The sequence below is a fragment of the Equus quagga genome, chromosome 3 (genome assembly GCF_021613505.1).
Source record: "Equus quagga isolate Etosha38 chromosome 3, UCLA_HA_Equagga_1.0, whole genome shotgun sequence".
Classification (NCBI taxonomy): Eukaryota; Metazoa; Chordata; class Mammalia; order Perissodactyla; family Equidae; genus Equus; species Equus quagga.
Genome location: NC_060269.1, coordinates 43,790,247 through 43,806,125, shown reverse-complemented (window position 1 = coordinate 43,806,125; position 15,879 = coordinate 43,790,247). Strand labels below are relative to the sequence as shown.

The 15,879-nt window shown below is 37.1% G+C and overlaps 1 protein-coding gene across 1 annotated transcript in view; it reads right to left on the bottom strand.

Moving 5' to 3' along the window:
- The window catches only part of GRIA2 (glutamate ionotropic receptor AMPA type subunit 2), a 138,797-nt gene extending 129,778 nt beyond the window's left edge, over positions 1-9,019 (bottom strand). Inside the window, exons 1-2 of the mRNA XM_046656749.1 lie at positions 8,932-9,019; positions 8,254-8,394 (exon numbers count right to left, since the gene is read on the bottom strand). Of these exons, the coding sequence (XP_046512705.1) occupies positions 8,254-8,394; positions 8,932-9,019 (229 nt within the window). The remainder of the gene's footprint in view (positions 1-8,253; positions 8,395-8,931) is intronic.
- Between the last annotated feature and the right edge of the window lie 6,860 nt (positions 9,020-15,879).

Here is a 15,879-nt window from a genome sequence, read left to right as displayed (position 1 = left end):
ACTTTACCATATTTTAATAATAAGCATAGAGTATACTCAGTTTACATAAACATATTTCTATCATTTCCATCAATATAACTGGATATTTAGAAAGATTAGACTAAAAATATTTGCATTGAAGGGGTACCTGAGGTTCACCAAAATTCAGAGCAAAAGTATCAGAAGACCATATTAACACCATAGTATTTATAGTTGGAAATTAATTTTACATGATGGATAAATAATCTCCATAGAAATATGATGCCCTATTTATAAAGCACTTTAGACAAACAAAAATTTAGACATTTCTCAATTCAACCCAGTTTGTGCTCATATTTTAAATACTGAAATAATTCAGAAAAAAAGTACACATTAACATGACATATCCATAAATAAAACATATAAAATTATAAAGTCAAATTCTGAATAACAATCCAAATAATAAAACTATGAGGAGTATATATGTCAATTGTTTGGCAAATATAAAGAGATATGAAAATTAAAACAAACTAAAAAACTACCTACCCATAAATTCTCCTTCTATAATGACACCTATATCTCCCAAACCTATTTGTTCTACTCAGTCAAAGGCATTTATACATGTCAAGACTCTAAATTTTAAACCTATTTTCAACCTTAAACTAGAAATTAGCAATAAGCATTCTGGATGAATTTTTTCAATAATATGTTAATTTATGTATGAAAAATGAGACTCTATAATAAGGAGTTGAAGGGGTTTTTTGCTGAAGCAAATTATCAATAGAATGAAAATAGGCAAAAGCTACATTATTGGAAAACAAGTCCTAAAGATAGACTGCTGGTACCAAAAAAAGAAAAAAAAGAGGCATGCATATAAAAAGTCACACACATATGTGCAAATATTAGAGCAATTGAGCCATGATAAGAAACAGTGACCATGAACTTCTCATTCAAAGATATCTTCTAAAAGAAAAAAAAATTTGTAATTCAATACTTTTTTTAAAATTTGCACTAAATGAATTAACACAGAAAACTGTAGTATATAATATTCTTGGGGTGGGACTAAAACAATTTTGTGGCCATTGAAGGAATGTGTACAGTCTCATCTTGTGGAAAATCCAAAACAGAAATGGAAGCTGGGCACTCTCATCACCAAAGGGGTTCTAATAACGGAGTCTTGTATTTCAACCACGTGCAACATGGCTTTTGCATCATCCTAACAGCATTTATAAATCTTCTTGAAAATGTCTATTGTACATATTTTCAGCAAATAATTTTAACATATAGCAATGTAGCTTTAGGAATAAAATAGCTTTGATTATATCTAGCTTGTAGGTGAAAATGAAAAATATATTACACCTTTATCTAACTAGAATTTGAGGCAGGTACTAAGTTAATTGTTTCTTTTGAAATCCAACTGTAGAGCAAAAGCAAAATTCTGACTCTAAAAAGTGTAATTCTATAATAAGAAAATTTTCTATAATATTAAATGTGTTTAAGAGATAAATAAGCATTAAGTGTTTCAATGCACTAGGAAGTGGATTAGGGTTTGTGAAACATAGAAAAATAATAATAGCACGATCCTGCCTTCAAGAAGGTAACATTTTCATTCTCCAACTTAATTCTAAAATGTTTTCATTCTATAAAATTATCGAAACTGACAAAATACTTTAAATTGAATAGTGCCAAAAAATAATAGGTGTTAGACTGCTAATCAACACCGCTGTGAGAACCACATTCATTTTTCATCCAAATTAGTAAAATCCACTTTGATTGATGTTTGAAAAGTTTAAAATCGTGGGTGATTTCGAAATTTTCACTTTGAATTCAACAATTAATTTTCCTTTTGCAGTGAAAAGCCATAGTCATGTGAGAGGTCTGGCAACTAGTTATTCAGATCATTAGAAAAAATCTCAGAAATTTTGACTGAAAATTGCCATAATAAAAGAGCTAGCATGTTCATCCTATCTGAGGAATCTCCAATAGAATCTAGTTTAAGAAACAACGGAAATATAATTTACCCAGTGGTCATTAACATCCCAATAAAATATTTAAATCTAATGCCAGATTTTAGCTCTGTGTAATGTATTTTCTGCTCACTTAAAAAAAAAAAAAAAAGATAATTCTCTATTTCAGTCTAGATTTTATTTCCTGTAACAGCATTTGCTTTACAGACTCAGTACTTCTATTGACTTTTTTTAAAAAGGGAGAAGGAGTGAAGAAAATTAAGAGGTACTAACTTCCAGTCATAAAATAAGTAAGTCGCGGGGATGTAACGTACAGCGTAGGAAATACAGTCAACAATATTGTAAGAACTTTGCATGGTGACCGACGGTTACTAGTCTCCTGAGGCTGATGACTATGTTGTTCACCTGAAACTAATACAATCTTGTATGTCAACTATATTCCAATAAAAAATATTTAAGAATAAAAATAAATAATTTAAAAATAAAAACTGAAAAAAATTAAAGTGGAGAAGAAGAAGCAGGAAGAGGGAAAGAAGTGGGGAAAATAACGCATACTCTTTGAAAACTCAGTTATATAGCAACAACATGCTGGAACAATTAGGAAACAACTGCTCTTTTTCAGCCTTCTGTAAAATTTTGGGGGATCCAGAAAGTTTGAAAGTTTGTAAAGTGTCATTGGAAGAGAGCAGGAGACGATGTGAGACTGGGCATGAATCAGCATTGTACTGTCGTAATGTTACAGTGTAATGACCCTACGACTTTAAAGGTTTCATGTGGAGCAGAAATGCTCCATGCCTCTTGAGTCACCAGGTTAACGCCTGCAAGACCTCAAAAAGGGATAGCATCCCAACACATTCTTATTAATATTAAGCCCCTATAGTTTCATACGGTAATTTTTATTTACAGTAATTTTTATTTTATTCTCTTTTCCTAAAACAGAACATTTCAACCAATGCCATTCTTTGATTTCTGTTTAGCACAACGAATTATTTTCTTGAAATTCTCCCATGATAAGTGAAGTATAAAAATGTGCAAAAATCCAATGACAAGCAAAGTACTCTTACACATAAAGAGCTATTTATTTCTGTGTAACCTCCAATTGAATGTAACCGAATGTTAATATCACCAGGTTGTAAGGTATGGAATTCTGGTGCATGTGTTCATGGTTTTCTTCACACCATGAATTCCTATCATTGCTTAACAGCATTCAAGTTGATTCTGGTTTTATGAAATGTTTGTATATCTTGAAGTCAGTAACTCCAGGTTTTAGCAATTATCTCAACAAAAATGGCAAAATATGATAGCTCAGCCAATCTATATCTACTTGCAATCTATAATTATAACTCTAACTGTACATATTATATACTTACATATATATGTGTGTACATATATACACATACACACATGGAATTGCATTCATATAAAGTGTAATAAAGGTTTAGCAAATATCAATTAATTTTATGAACACAGATAAACAATTTCAATAATTAATAACTAAAATTCAATGATAAGAAATACACCTTAAAAATGGTATCTGGAGAATCAAGGTTAAAAAGCTAAAAAAATATAATTTCAGAATTCTCTCTCTTCCGAGAGCATTTACAATCAGTGCTTTTCTAAACGTCTTTATGAATCAAGTTTACAAGGATATTTAAGACAATCTAAAAAACAAAATCGAAACTTGTCTTTTTTTAAAAAGCACTGGGAGTTATTTTTCAAACAGTAATTTTGTGAATTTTTTCAAAGTAGATGTTTATATTTTTTCAATTTCTCTAAATAAATTTGTTTACAATGTTTCAAAAGGTATTCAGTGTGCGCAACAGTTTTATGAAAGAACAATATTTTCTCCAACATCTCCATCTGCTGGCTTAGAGAAAAAGTAGATTTTTATCTGCTGTTTCTTTAAATTGAATATTTTCATTATTTTTTATGGAATTGAAATATAAAATTATTAAATTATTTTTAAATAGACTAATAGCTATTTGTTAAAGTCATTCATAAAAAGAAATACAAAGATTTTGAAAAGGAAATTTAATATTGAATATTTTTAATTCTGAAAACCTACTAGATCAAATATTCATGTTTATAGCCTGTTTAGACAGTTTTATTTTAAAAATTAAAGTTTATTAAAGCACAACATTAACATTTATTAAAATTTTTGGAATGTAAAAATATTTAGTATTTTCCTAAAATCCGCTGATTGATTTTGTGAAACTATATACAATATGTGGTGTATGCACATATGGAATGTCAAATTTATTATTTTCACAAAAATTGAGTTCCTGTAATAAATTCCTTTGGTATAAGAACTATTAGAATATCTTCACATTCTCATACTGAAGTTCTTAGAGAGCACCACAGTGGTCGGTGCACACCGACCTACAAGTTGGTGTCAAGGCCTACAAGGCTTTGAAAACTATTCAAAAGATCATAGAGGGAAAAGATTACCAAAAACATGAATTACTGTGAAAAAAGCATTCATATATTCTCTGACAACTAGAAAGGCACTCAATAAATATTGAAGGAAGGGAAGGTAGAAGGGACAGAGGAAGGAGGGAAGGAAGGAAGGAAAGGAGGGAGGTTTGAAAAAGGAAAGGAGGGGGCAGGGAGGAAGGAATCCTTGAGGCCCATCACTGGTTTCAACTGTTGAACACATCAGATGCTAACCATTTTTTTTTTTCTGGTTTTAGGGTTTCTATTTTCTGATATTGAAAGCTTGTGTTTGAATGGCCTTCAGAAAAAAAAAGAAAAGAAAAAACCTTAACATTATCTCTAGCTAAGAAGAAAGAGAAGAGGAAAGGAAAGTGGGAGGGTAAGGGAAAAAAAGCGGGAGGGAGAAAGAGAGAAAGAAAGAAATTGGAAATCTGTCTTTATTTCCTCAGGTACCCATGGAAACAAATGGGAACAAATAGGTACTTTCATTACCCACCGTGACTGTGAAAGAGAAGGATGTGGGAGTTCAGTGCAATGCACAGTCATTTTACCCAGTTCAGAAGATAACGATTTTACTTCGTTTGCATAACCTTAACCCATTCATGGATCTTGCTGGATCCTTAAATCAATGTCAATCTCGGCATTTCCAGATAAGTTTCTTTATCTCAGAAATAAAATTAAATTAGTAAACTAATATCTTTTCTATTTTGAAATTATATCATTAAGGTATAAAACTCCACTTTCTTCATATATAAATTTAACCCTATGGGATTTTTGTGGTTTAGGAGGAAGAATAAGCTACTCTATGAACATTGATTGAAGAGACATATTTTAATAATAGATTTAAAGTGTAGAATTCCTTAAATTTCTGGAAGAAATGGGAGCGTTTTCGTTTTAGCCCTCAATATATTTGATGCTGCTGCTTCCACTTCATATAGGAAAGAATCATAGACTCCTTTGAATGAAAAGGCAAGAAAACAAAGGCTAAGCATTGGAGAAAAACCTTGAGCAGGACTCAAATCATCAAGATTCATCTTGGCATTTGATATTAGAGATTTCCATCCATTTTTTGACTGTTGACTTTCTGATTGTAGTTTACGTAAGCAGCTCCTCTCTCTCTGTCTGGAAAGAGTTAATACTAATTTTATATTTTCTATTGCCCGTGGCAAAAAAAAAAGGAAAAATGAAGAGGGATAAAAACACTCCACCTCATTTTACCATCTCTAGATCGTGAAATTCCTAAAGGAATGAAGAAACTGAGACACAAAGATGTTAAGTGATTTGCCTAGTCAATGAGTCAATGTCAACTCCAGAAAATTCTACCCAAGGAGTCTCTCTTCTTAGCAGTGCCTCACTAGTTCTCTTTAGCAATCAGTAAGATTACTTATAACACGGGAATTGCAAATGCCATGATTTTGAATGCCCGTGATGGAAAACTGAAAATGCATTCAGTTCCTCAGCATAATTTGTTTTAGTGTCCCAGAATAATAATCCATGAAGGAGTAATTTTGGGATCTGGAAATATGTACATTTTTATTTCACCTTCATTTTCTGAGAAAAACAAAAAATCTGTGCAAAATGAAGATTTGATTTTCCCAGTTTCTCAGAACTGTGGACGAATTAAATTGTGGGTTTTTTTAATGTGCTCATCACATAGATATATTCATCCTGTAAAAATTCATGGAGTTATATATGTGTTTAATATACGTACATTTTATTTTATGAAAAAATAAATCTATTCAAAAGCATTGAGACCAAGGATCTAAACTAGTTAGCAAACCTAAACTAACCATAATCTTTGATCTTTACAAAGCCACCAACACAGTCATTCAACATTTGTTGGAATCAAGGAATATTCATTTTGTTCAGTGAACATATCTGTTATTTTCTCAGTCAGACCCTCTCATTTTCACCAGTGAGTGAACTCCTCAATGATCAACCATTTTCAAAACGTATAGCTGTCAGTTACTTTCACCCCATTTTTAAAGACTACATAGTTCCAATAACCATAGTCTTGGCTTAGGTTCATTACTTTTCAGAGCATTTGCACACTGGTATACAATTAGATACTTAGCACAGTTGTATGTCCAACTCATAATTCAGGGAAAAATTGGAAACTTGATATCAAATTAAATGAATAAATCCAGTAGGCAAATAGGTCAAGCAGAAAAGCCTTCAAAAATGAAACGACAGTGGTTTCTTTGTACGTATATATATGTACTAAAATTTTCCAGCGTATCTTATACTCTTTTATGGAGATTTCTTTAAAGCTGCAAATCCACTTTAAGGATCTCTCTCTCTCTCTCTCCACGCCCCCTACCCGTTTCTTTTCTGACTTAGTATCCAACATTTGAAGAAAACATGTAACACTGAAACCTTCTTAAAAACCTATATAAACAATGGAATTCTAGGCATCTAATACGACCAGGATACAGCCCCTGTTCTACCAAAGAAAACTGTTTCTTTACTTCACTCATCCGGGTGACAGTAGTTTCAACACGAGTTGATGATGTTCCTGATATTACGATCAAGCTAACCCATCCAATATATGATTAAGGCTTAATATGGGGAAGTGGGATGGCAACCAGTTGTCTGTCTAATCTGGGAACCCTGCAGTTGGGCATTTTCTGTGGTAATTTTCCGCTAGCTCCTTTACACTGTAGTCAAAGTGGGAGATGAGCCATCTGCAAATCCCCCCTGCCCCCAAAATTGTTAACTACGAAATTAAAAACTGAGAACATCAAGGCAGGAAAGAACCACCCCAACCCAGCCGGCAGGAAATGATGGCAGCTGCCGGGAAGAGGGCAGGAAGGCACTGGGGGTGGGGGGGGGGCGGGCTGCACTGCCCACGCCGGCGCGTGGTGGGAGCGCCGGGACAAGAGCGGGCGAGCCTTTCCGGGGACCCTTTCAGAGTCTTCAATTGCTTGGATTCTATGACTTTGTCTGAAGCCTTCACAGAGCTTCATCGCGTGTCCCGGAACACTGCGCAGGGTGAGAGGGCTAATATGGATAACTGCAAAGACTAAAATGGCTGATCAGTGACTTCTTCAGATTTTCAAACTCGGCCCGATCCAATTGCTTTCGGGTCCTTTTCCTCTCGCTGCCTTGGCGGGAACCCCGCTACCTGAGAACAAAGCGCGCCGGCCGGCGAGCTGACAGCGGCGCTCGGGGCTCCATCGCCCCCTTCAACTTCGGCTGAGGTTCCACGGAGCAACGAGAAACGGACAGCGCCCGCCCGCCGCCCCTCCGCCCAGCCAGCCCCGGCCTGCGTCAGCCTCGCTCCTTGCCGCGCCGCGCCCCTCGTGTGGGCGTTATGTAACAGCCCCGCGGAGCCCAACTCCAGAACCATTTTAACAACTTGTCCCATCGAGACGGAGAATACATGGCTCTCGGGGTCGTAGAGTGAGTCTGTGCTGAGCCCGCAGATCTAAACCCGGGGCCGCAGGCGAGGTCTGCAGCTGCCGGGGCAGACAGCCGGGCTCCGGCAGTTCCCCGTGGGATCTAACCAACAGCCCGACCATGCGCCCTGGGGAACAGCGTGTTCTCTGTGCGCAGGGTGTCACCAGGCACGCAAGGTGGAAAGAATGGGGGTGGGAGGGCTTCTCTTGAAGCACTCAAGATAAGCGAGAACTCCCTGAACCTAACGAAGCGCCCCCAGCTCCAACCTGCCCCCCACCTCCCTAGTGCGCACACTCCTCAATGCCTTCGCTCGCCACCCCTCAGCCAGCGGGGGTCCCAGAGATTGCAGCCACTTTCTCCCTACGCCGTCACACGCACGCGCGTGTGCAGTCACTCACACCCACACACCGACACACAGAAACACACACCACCCGGCACTCACACTCGCTGGCTTTCCGCGTGCGGCACCCGAAAGGCATGAATATTCATTACTTACAAGCATTGGTGACTGCGAAGCTGTTTGCTACCTCCAAATTGTCGATGTGGGGTGTCAGTCTGAACTCCGAAGTGGAAAACTGAACCATCCCTACCCGAAATGCACTGTATTCCTGATCGGCGCCCCTGGGAAACAGCCCCCCTGCAAAGAACAAACACCAAGCAGGAGAACAGTGTCACTGCCGGGAGAGAAAAGAGGACAGCCCGCTAGCGCCCAACAGCCCTGGAGTCTTGCATTCACGCTAATTTGCCGAATAAACACATCAACAGACTCGGACCGCGGGGGGTCGAACATCCCAATGGTAGTCAAGGGGTCAAGACACAGATGAGTCTGAGGGCAAGGCAGGTGGCCAGACACGTTCTCCTTTCTCGTAATCACAAGCGTTGCATTCAGACCCCTACAGAATCTGAACCAACGGGAAAATGTTGTTAAAGCAGAATTAATAAATGGGGGGGGGGGGGTCAGAAATGAGAAGATCTTTTCCTCTATTGTATCAAAGACATAGTCTTTTCCTTTTGCCTCATCCTAAGAAAAACATATATATTCTAGGCAGTTTAAATCTGGAATGCAGTCAAGGTATGACATAAGTCTACATGACATGAATTAATTTGACCACTATGAACAAAGATTACCACCAAATTATGCACAATTCAAAAGCAGAGCACAAAGGGTACCTACCTATCTGTATGCTGTTAGAAGAGACACCAAAAATCAGTCCCCATAAAACAGGAGAAAGGAGGACAGATATATGCATAATCTTTTGCATTTCCAAGAAAAGTAGAGCATCCACAAAACACCCTTATTTTTTTTTCCTTTTCTTCCTCTTCCTTCTTTGGCCGTTTTTCTCAGCAAATTAGATCCTCTGCATTTTGAGACAGCAATTTAGCACCAAGCTGCTAAAAACCTGAAGTGGAGGCAGAAGAATTCCTATTTCCCAGGTCCTGCTGGTGGCTGCTGATGCCCTGCGCCCTGTCCCTGCTCCCGAAGTCCGGAGGACTGGCTGGATGCAGTTTTCAGCGGAGCTGCCGCTGTGGTCTCAGTGTCTTGGAATATTCAGCACCTTCCCATGCACTCACACACACTCACCCTCTCTCGCGCTCTCCTCTCCCTCTCTCCCCTCTCTCTCACACACGCGCGCGCGCGCGCACACACACACACATACACACACATACACACACACGCAAGTCACAGAGAGGGGCAGGCAGCCCCGGGCGCGCGTGCGCGACTCGCAGCAGGCGGCAGGCGCGCGCGTCCACCCCTCCCCAGCCCCGCACCCCGCACCGGGTTCTGCCGGGGTTGCGTCGCGTGCGCGGCGTTGGGAAAGAGCAGCTCAGAGTCGGGCAGCGGCTATCCCTCGGCGAGACCTCGGGTCTCGCGAGCGGTCGCGCCCACTGAGCCCTTCTGCCTTTCAGCACCGGGGACAGCGCCCCGCTCCCAGCCTGGCGCTACCTCTGTGCCGCCGCTACAGCTGCCACCGAGATGCTCCAGCCTGGACCAAATGCAGCAAAGCTGATTTCCGGCTGCTATGCAGGAGAAGCGGAATGGCTAATTGTTGTTGGCAGTGAAGCATTCTCTCACCAGACCCTGCTGTTTTACGTTAAAAGTAATTTTGATTTTTATCTTCTATAGCCTGTGAAAACCCACCTAGCTATACAGAAACGCTGCTATCCATCGCACCCAACCCAGCCAAAAAACAAACAAGCAAACAAAATACCCATGGAAGAATGTTCCAAAAGTGTGAACTTTAGCTAAATGTGATGTAGCCAGGATCCAGGAAAAACCCAAAATGCTATCTTTTAAGGCTAAAGCTGCAAAGGAAAAGATCGAGATTGAATCTTTGAAATACTTTGCATGGAAATCCCATCTTTAGATGTGTTCCATTGGCCTGTGATGTCAACTTGCCGAGCCAGCTCTGTGCGGGTCTCTCTCGCAGGCTTCACTGCAGACTCCCTCCCGTAGTAGAGACATGTGGACTTGGCTCCTTAGAAGCCTTTCATACGGATTGAAAGCAGAAGCCTTCGTTTCAGGGAAAGCTTTGTAGGAGAAAGAAATTAGAAGATGAAGCAAGTCTAGAAAGGCCACTGAGCTGCAGAATCTTTCCCAGAGACTTAGTCAGAAATCCGATACTCCATCGCGTTTTTGCCGTGAGTTTTGAAAAAGCACTGCCCAAAGAAAGTAGGCTAAGCTCTCATTACTCTGAACCCACAAGGTTGAGACCACTGGGAGAAAAGAGATGAGATTAGGGATTAAAAGTTTGTAGGAAGGGAGTTGGTGGGGAGGATCGAAGACTGGATTTACCCTTGTGGACGTTATATACTTCACACTACTTGCCAAGCGGATGCCCGAGAACCTGCTCTAGCAATTCCCTCTGCTGCCTCAGAAATTCCTCCCTAGGTTTTATGGCTTTTGTGGCTTAAACAAAGAATAAAGGAAGATGAGTACAAGGGACTGTTTCTAGGAAGCAGGAGACTGAAGCCCAGAATACTAAAGAATTAACTTGCTAATATTGCAGACTGCCAAGAGACTCAGCCTGTCATGCTGTCTTCCTGTGCAATTGTCAATTAATTCATTTCTGAAGGCTCCTTGATTGACTGTATTATCTAATGCTTGCCCCTTCATCACTCTTGGCCTCAATTTCCACATTTTAAAAATGAGAAAGATGAACAAAGTGGGCTCAATAGCTATCAAATCCTATAATCCTGTGATCTCAAGTGATCTTCTCGTTTTTGATTTTCGATGTGTATTTGTAAGCCAGCAAGTGAAAATATCTATAATCTATTACTAAGCTTATATACTACAGGTAAAAATACCTTTCAATTTTAGTACCAAGAATTTATTTCAGTCTTCTAATAAATACTTTATTCCACAAGAAAAGCTTCGATTTCATACAAAGGAACTTGAAATGAAAGAAGAGAGTGTGAGAGTAAGAGAGAGCAAAAGAGAGAGAATGAGAAAGCGAGAGAAAGAGAGAGGAGCTTAAATGTGGAGAAACAGTGATGTTTAAAGTGTGTCAATGTAAATTGAATTTTTTTCCTAAAAAAGGATGTTTCAAAAACTATTTTCATCTTAATCTATTCCAAAGTCAAGGGCAAAGATGAGCTCAAAATTGACTAAATTACATTCTATAAAAACCAAATGAAATAAAATAAGAACTTGCCGAATCATAGAGCATTTTCCCTAGTAAATAATATGTAAGAATTCACGGGAAATATTACTGTTCAGTGACCAATTATAATTCATATATAAAATGGAATAAAAATTTTAGTAAACATTACTTGTAATTCAACAGCTATTTTATTAATGTGTCTTTCACAAGGTAGTTATGTATGTACCTTTCACAACACATCTGAATATAATTCCTGCAATATTAGCAGGATTATATTAACATTATATTCATGGAGCTTTTTATTTATATAGCTTATATTTTTCAAGCATAGAATACTGTCAATATAAAGGTCATAAGTTTAAATTGACTGAAGTAAATCATTATGCAAATAAATGAAAGATACTGAAATTTATTTTTTAATGTTTAGAAACTTCTTGTTTCAAGAATATATCTCAAAATAATGAATAAAATCAATTTTGAAAATTTCAAAACTACTAGGACTACAGTTGAATAGAATAATGTTCTCTAAGAAACAGAATTTGCTATTTTCTGCCCTCTGCTGTTCAATTTTGGTAATGATCTAAAACAGAGGTATTGTTTCTGAAGCAAGAATGTTACAGTAAAAAATGGAAGAAATACAAGTATTATCCACCCTATCATTTGTCTGTTTGCCTGATTGGTTGTTACTGTTGCTGTTTTGTGTGTGTGTTTAAATATAACTTTTAGAATTAAGGCTAGAAATAAGTATTATATGTAAAAAATTTCAATTTCTGTTTTACTCAATCTTTGTTTCAATATAGAAAACAATAATTTTCCTTTTAAATCTGCTTTAAAATGCTTAAGGATTTTAAATATGCTTACCCAGCCCATGCAGTTTTAATTTGTGACCCATAATGGAAAGTCAGTGTGTGTGTGATCGGGGGGGGGGGGGGGGGATAATTTTGAAATGACTGGCAGAGCAAATTTTAGCTGACTTCATTATCAAAGTTAGATTATATATGTTAGTGCTACAGTTCCTAGTGATGCAGTCTAGTGAAAGTGAAAATCATTGCCTCTCTTCCTGTTGATCCTCTGAAACTGTGAAAATGTGGGCCGACTGAAAGGCGTGGATTCAATTCAGCATTAGAAAGAAACGAGAGTCCATGCTAGTTTCAGCAGAAGATAGCAAAGTTAGAAGTTCCCGCAGAAGAAACACGCAGGTTCCAAACATGAGACACTATTGGCTGAGATATAGAGCAAACAAAAAAACAAAGGAATAGAAAACATGATGATTTTAATCACTCAGGGCTATTAATAGAAAGGGATATTCATTCTGGGGAGTTTTAATTCTTTTATTAAGGTAAAGAATAATGGTAATATAAAGAATTATTCACATTGAGACAATATTGATTATTCCTTCTTTTTGTGCAGCAAAATTTTAAATTGTTGATTCAATAAGATCAATTACATGGACCAAAACATATATCTAAAGTTAGGCTTTTGTACTTTTTTTTATGAATTTAGAATGAAGTCCAAAAATGGAAATAACAAAGTAGGGTTTTCGTTTTAGGTTGTTTAAGGGCTTTGTATAGATTTTAATTAATTTTACTCCATTAGATAGCAATCCTGTACCAGAAACACTTATTGGAAAACATTGTTTCAAAGGATTAATTAATTCAACAAAAGATAGGAGACTACTATATTCCAAGTAATGTGCTTGATACAGTGGATAAAAAGATGGAAACAGCAGAAGCCTTCTTCAACAAGTTCCCAGACTTCATTCAAGTAAGCAAATGATTAAGACCATGTGAGAAGGGCAATAAGAAATGAAACAAATAGACATACGATTAAGATAATATAATGAAGCAAAGAAAAATCTGTTCTATACATTGTATCTCGGAGCTCAGGGAAGAGGAGAGTCACCAAAGACTGGCACCTGAACTGAGTCAAGTAGAGGTTAGCTAGGCAAGGGTTGGGATGTAACTAAGGAGAACACTTCATTATTTTTATTTTATTTTTAAGCTTTATTAAAGTATAATTGACAAATAAAATAGTAAGATATTTAAAGTGTACAATGTGATTATTTGATATATATATTTGTGAAAGGATTACCACTGTTGAGTTAATTAACAGATCCATCCCGTCACATATTCACCCTTTTTTTTGTTTGTGAGGACATTAATGTTTTACCCTTTTAGCAAATTCTAATTATACAATACATTATTATCAGCTATGGTCACCAGGTTATACATTAGATCCTCAGAACTTATTCACCTTATAACTGAAAGTTTGTCTCCTTTTACCAACCTCTCCCTATTTTCCCCACCCCTCAGCCCCAGGCAACCACTTTTCTATAAGTTTGACTTTTTATATTTGTTTTAGATTCAACATATAAGTGCTACCATGCAATATTTGTCTTTCTCTCTCTGGCTTATTTCACTTAGCATAATGCCCTCTAGGTCCATCCATAATGAGGCGGAATAATATTCCATTGTATATATATAAATATATACCACATTTTCTTGATCCGTTCATGCACTGACAGACACTTAGTGGTTTCCATACTTTAGCTATTGTGATTAAGGCTCCAATGAACATGGGAGTACAGATAGCTTATCGAGATAATAGATTCATTTCCTTTGGATATATACCCAGATGTGGGACTGCCAGATCATATGGTAGCTCTATTTTTATCTTAAGGAAGCTCTACACTGTTTTCCATAGTGCTGTATCAATTTACATTCCCACCAGCAGTATATAGAGGTTCCCTTTACTCCACATCTAGCCAGCATTTGTTATCTCTTGTCTTTTTAATAATAGCAGTCCTAAAAGGTAGTAGGTGATATCTCATTATGGTTTTGATTTGCATTTCCCTGGTGATTACTGATAATGAGCACCTTTTCATGTACCAGTTGGGTCTTTGTACGTCTCCTTTGGAACAATGTCTATTAAGGTCCTTGGCCATTTTTTAATCAGGTTATGTGTGCTTTCTTGCTATTGGAATGAACAAGTTCCTTATATATTTTGGATAATAACCCCTTATCAAATATATCATTTGCAAATATTTTCTCCCTTTCTATAGGCTGTCGTTTCATTTTGTTGATGGCTTCCTTTGCTGTGCAGAGGCTTTTTGGTTTGATGTAGGCCCACTTGTTTATTTTTGCTTTTGGTGTCAAATCCAAAAAATTCATTGCAGAGACTGATGTCAAGGAGATTATCCCCTTTGTTTAGTCCTAGGAGTTTTATCATTTCAGGTATCGTGTTCAAGTCTTTAATCCATTTTGAGTTGACTTTTGTGTATAGTGTAAGAATGGGGTCCATTTTCATTCATTTGGCGTGTAGCAATCTGATTTTCCCAACACCGTTTATTGAGGAGACTATGCTTCTCTATTCTATATTCTTGGTTCCTTTGCCAAAAATTAATTAACCATATATATGGGGGTTTATTTCTGGGCTCTCTATTCTGTTCCATGGATCTATGTACCTGTTTTTTAATGCCAATATCATACTATTTTGATCGCTATAGCTTCATAATATAATTTGAAATTGGAGAGTATGCTGCCTCCACCTTACTTCTTCTTTCTTAAATATTTTTGGCTACTCATGGCCTTTTGTGGTTTCATAGAAATTTTAGGACTGTTTTTCTATTTCTGTGGAAAATGCCATTGGAATTTTGATAGAGATTGCATTGAATCTGTAGATTGCTTCTGGTAGTATGGTTATTTTAACAATATTAATTCTTCCAATGCATGAGCACAGAATAATTTTCCATTTATTTGTGTCTTCTTCAATTTCTTTTATCAATGTTTTATAATATTCAGTGTATAGTATTTTATTCTTTTTGATGCTATTGTAATTGGGATTTTTTTCTTAATTTCTCTTTCTGATAGTTCATTGTCAGTATATAGAAGTGCAACTGATTTTTATACACAGTCATGTGCTGCATAACAACATTTCAGTCTAAGACAGACAGCCCATACACAGTGGTCTCATAAGATTATAATGGAGCTGAAAAATTCCTATTGCCTAGTGACATCATAGCCATCATAACACTGCAATACAATGCATTACTGATATGTTTGTGGTGATACTGGTGTAGACAAACCTACCGCACTGCCAGTTGTATAAAGTATAGCACAAACAATTATGTATAGTACATAACACTTGATAATGATAACAAACTACTATGTTACTGATTTATGTATTTACTATACTATACTTTTTATCATTATTTTAAAGTGTACTCTTTCTACTTATAAAAAAATTTTTCTGTAAAACAGTATGCCATGTTAAGCCGGCAGCAGCCTTGTAAATCTTGTGTGTACCACATTTCTTGATTGCATCATTTTCTCTAGTGCTTGATTTAATTTCATGTTGTTTTCTTCATTGTGTCCCCTAAGCAACGAAAAACACTGCTAACATTGCCAGTAAGAGGTTATGTCAAGTGATTAACCTGAAAACGAATTAAAAGTGATTAAAGACTACAAAGGTGGAAAATCAGTGATGGTTATTGCTCACCAGTCAGGCGTGTCCCATTCCAC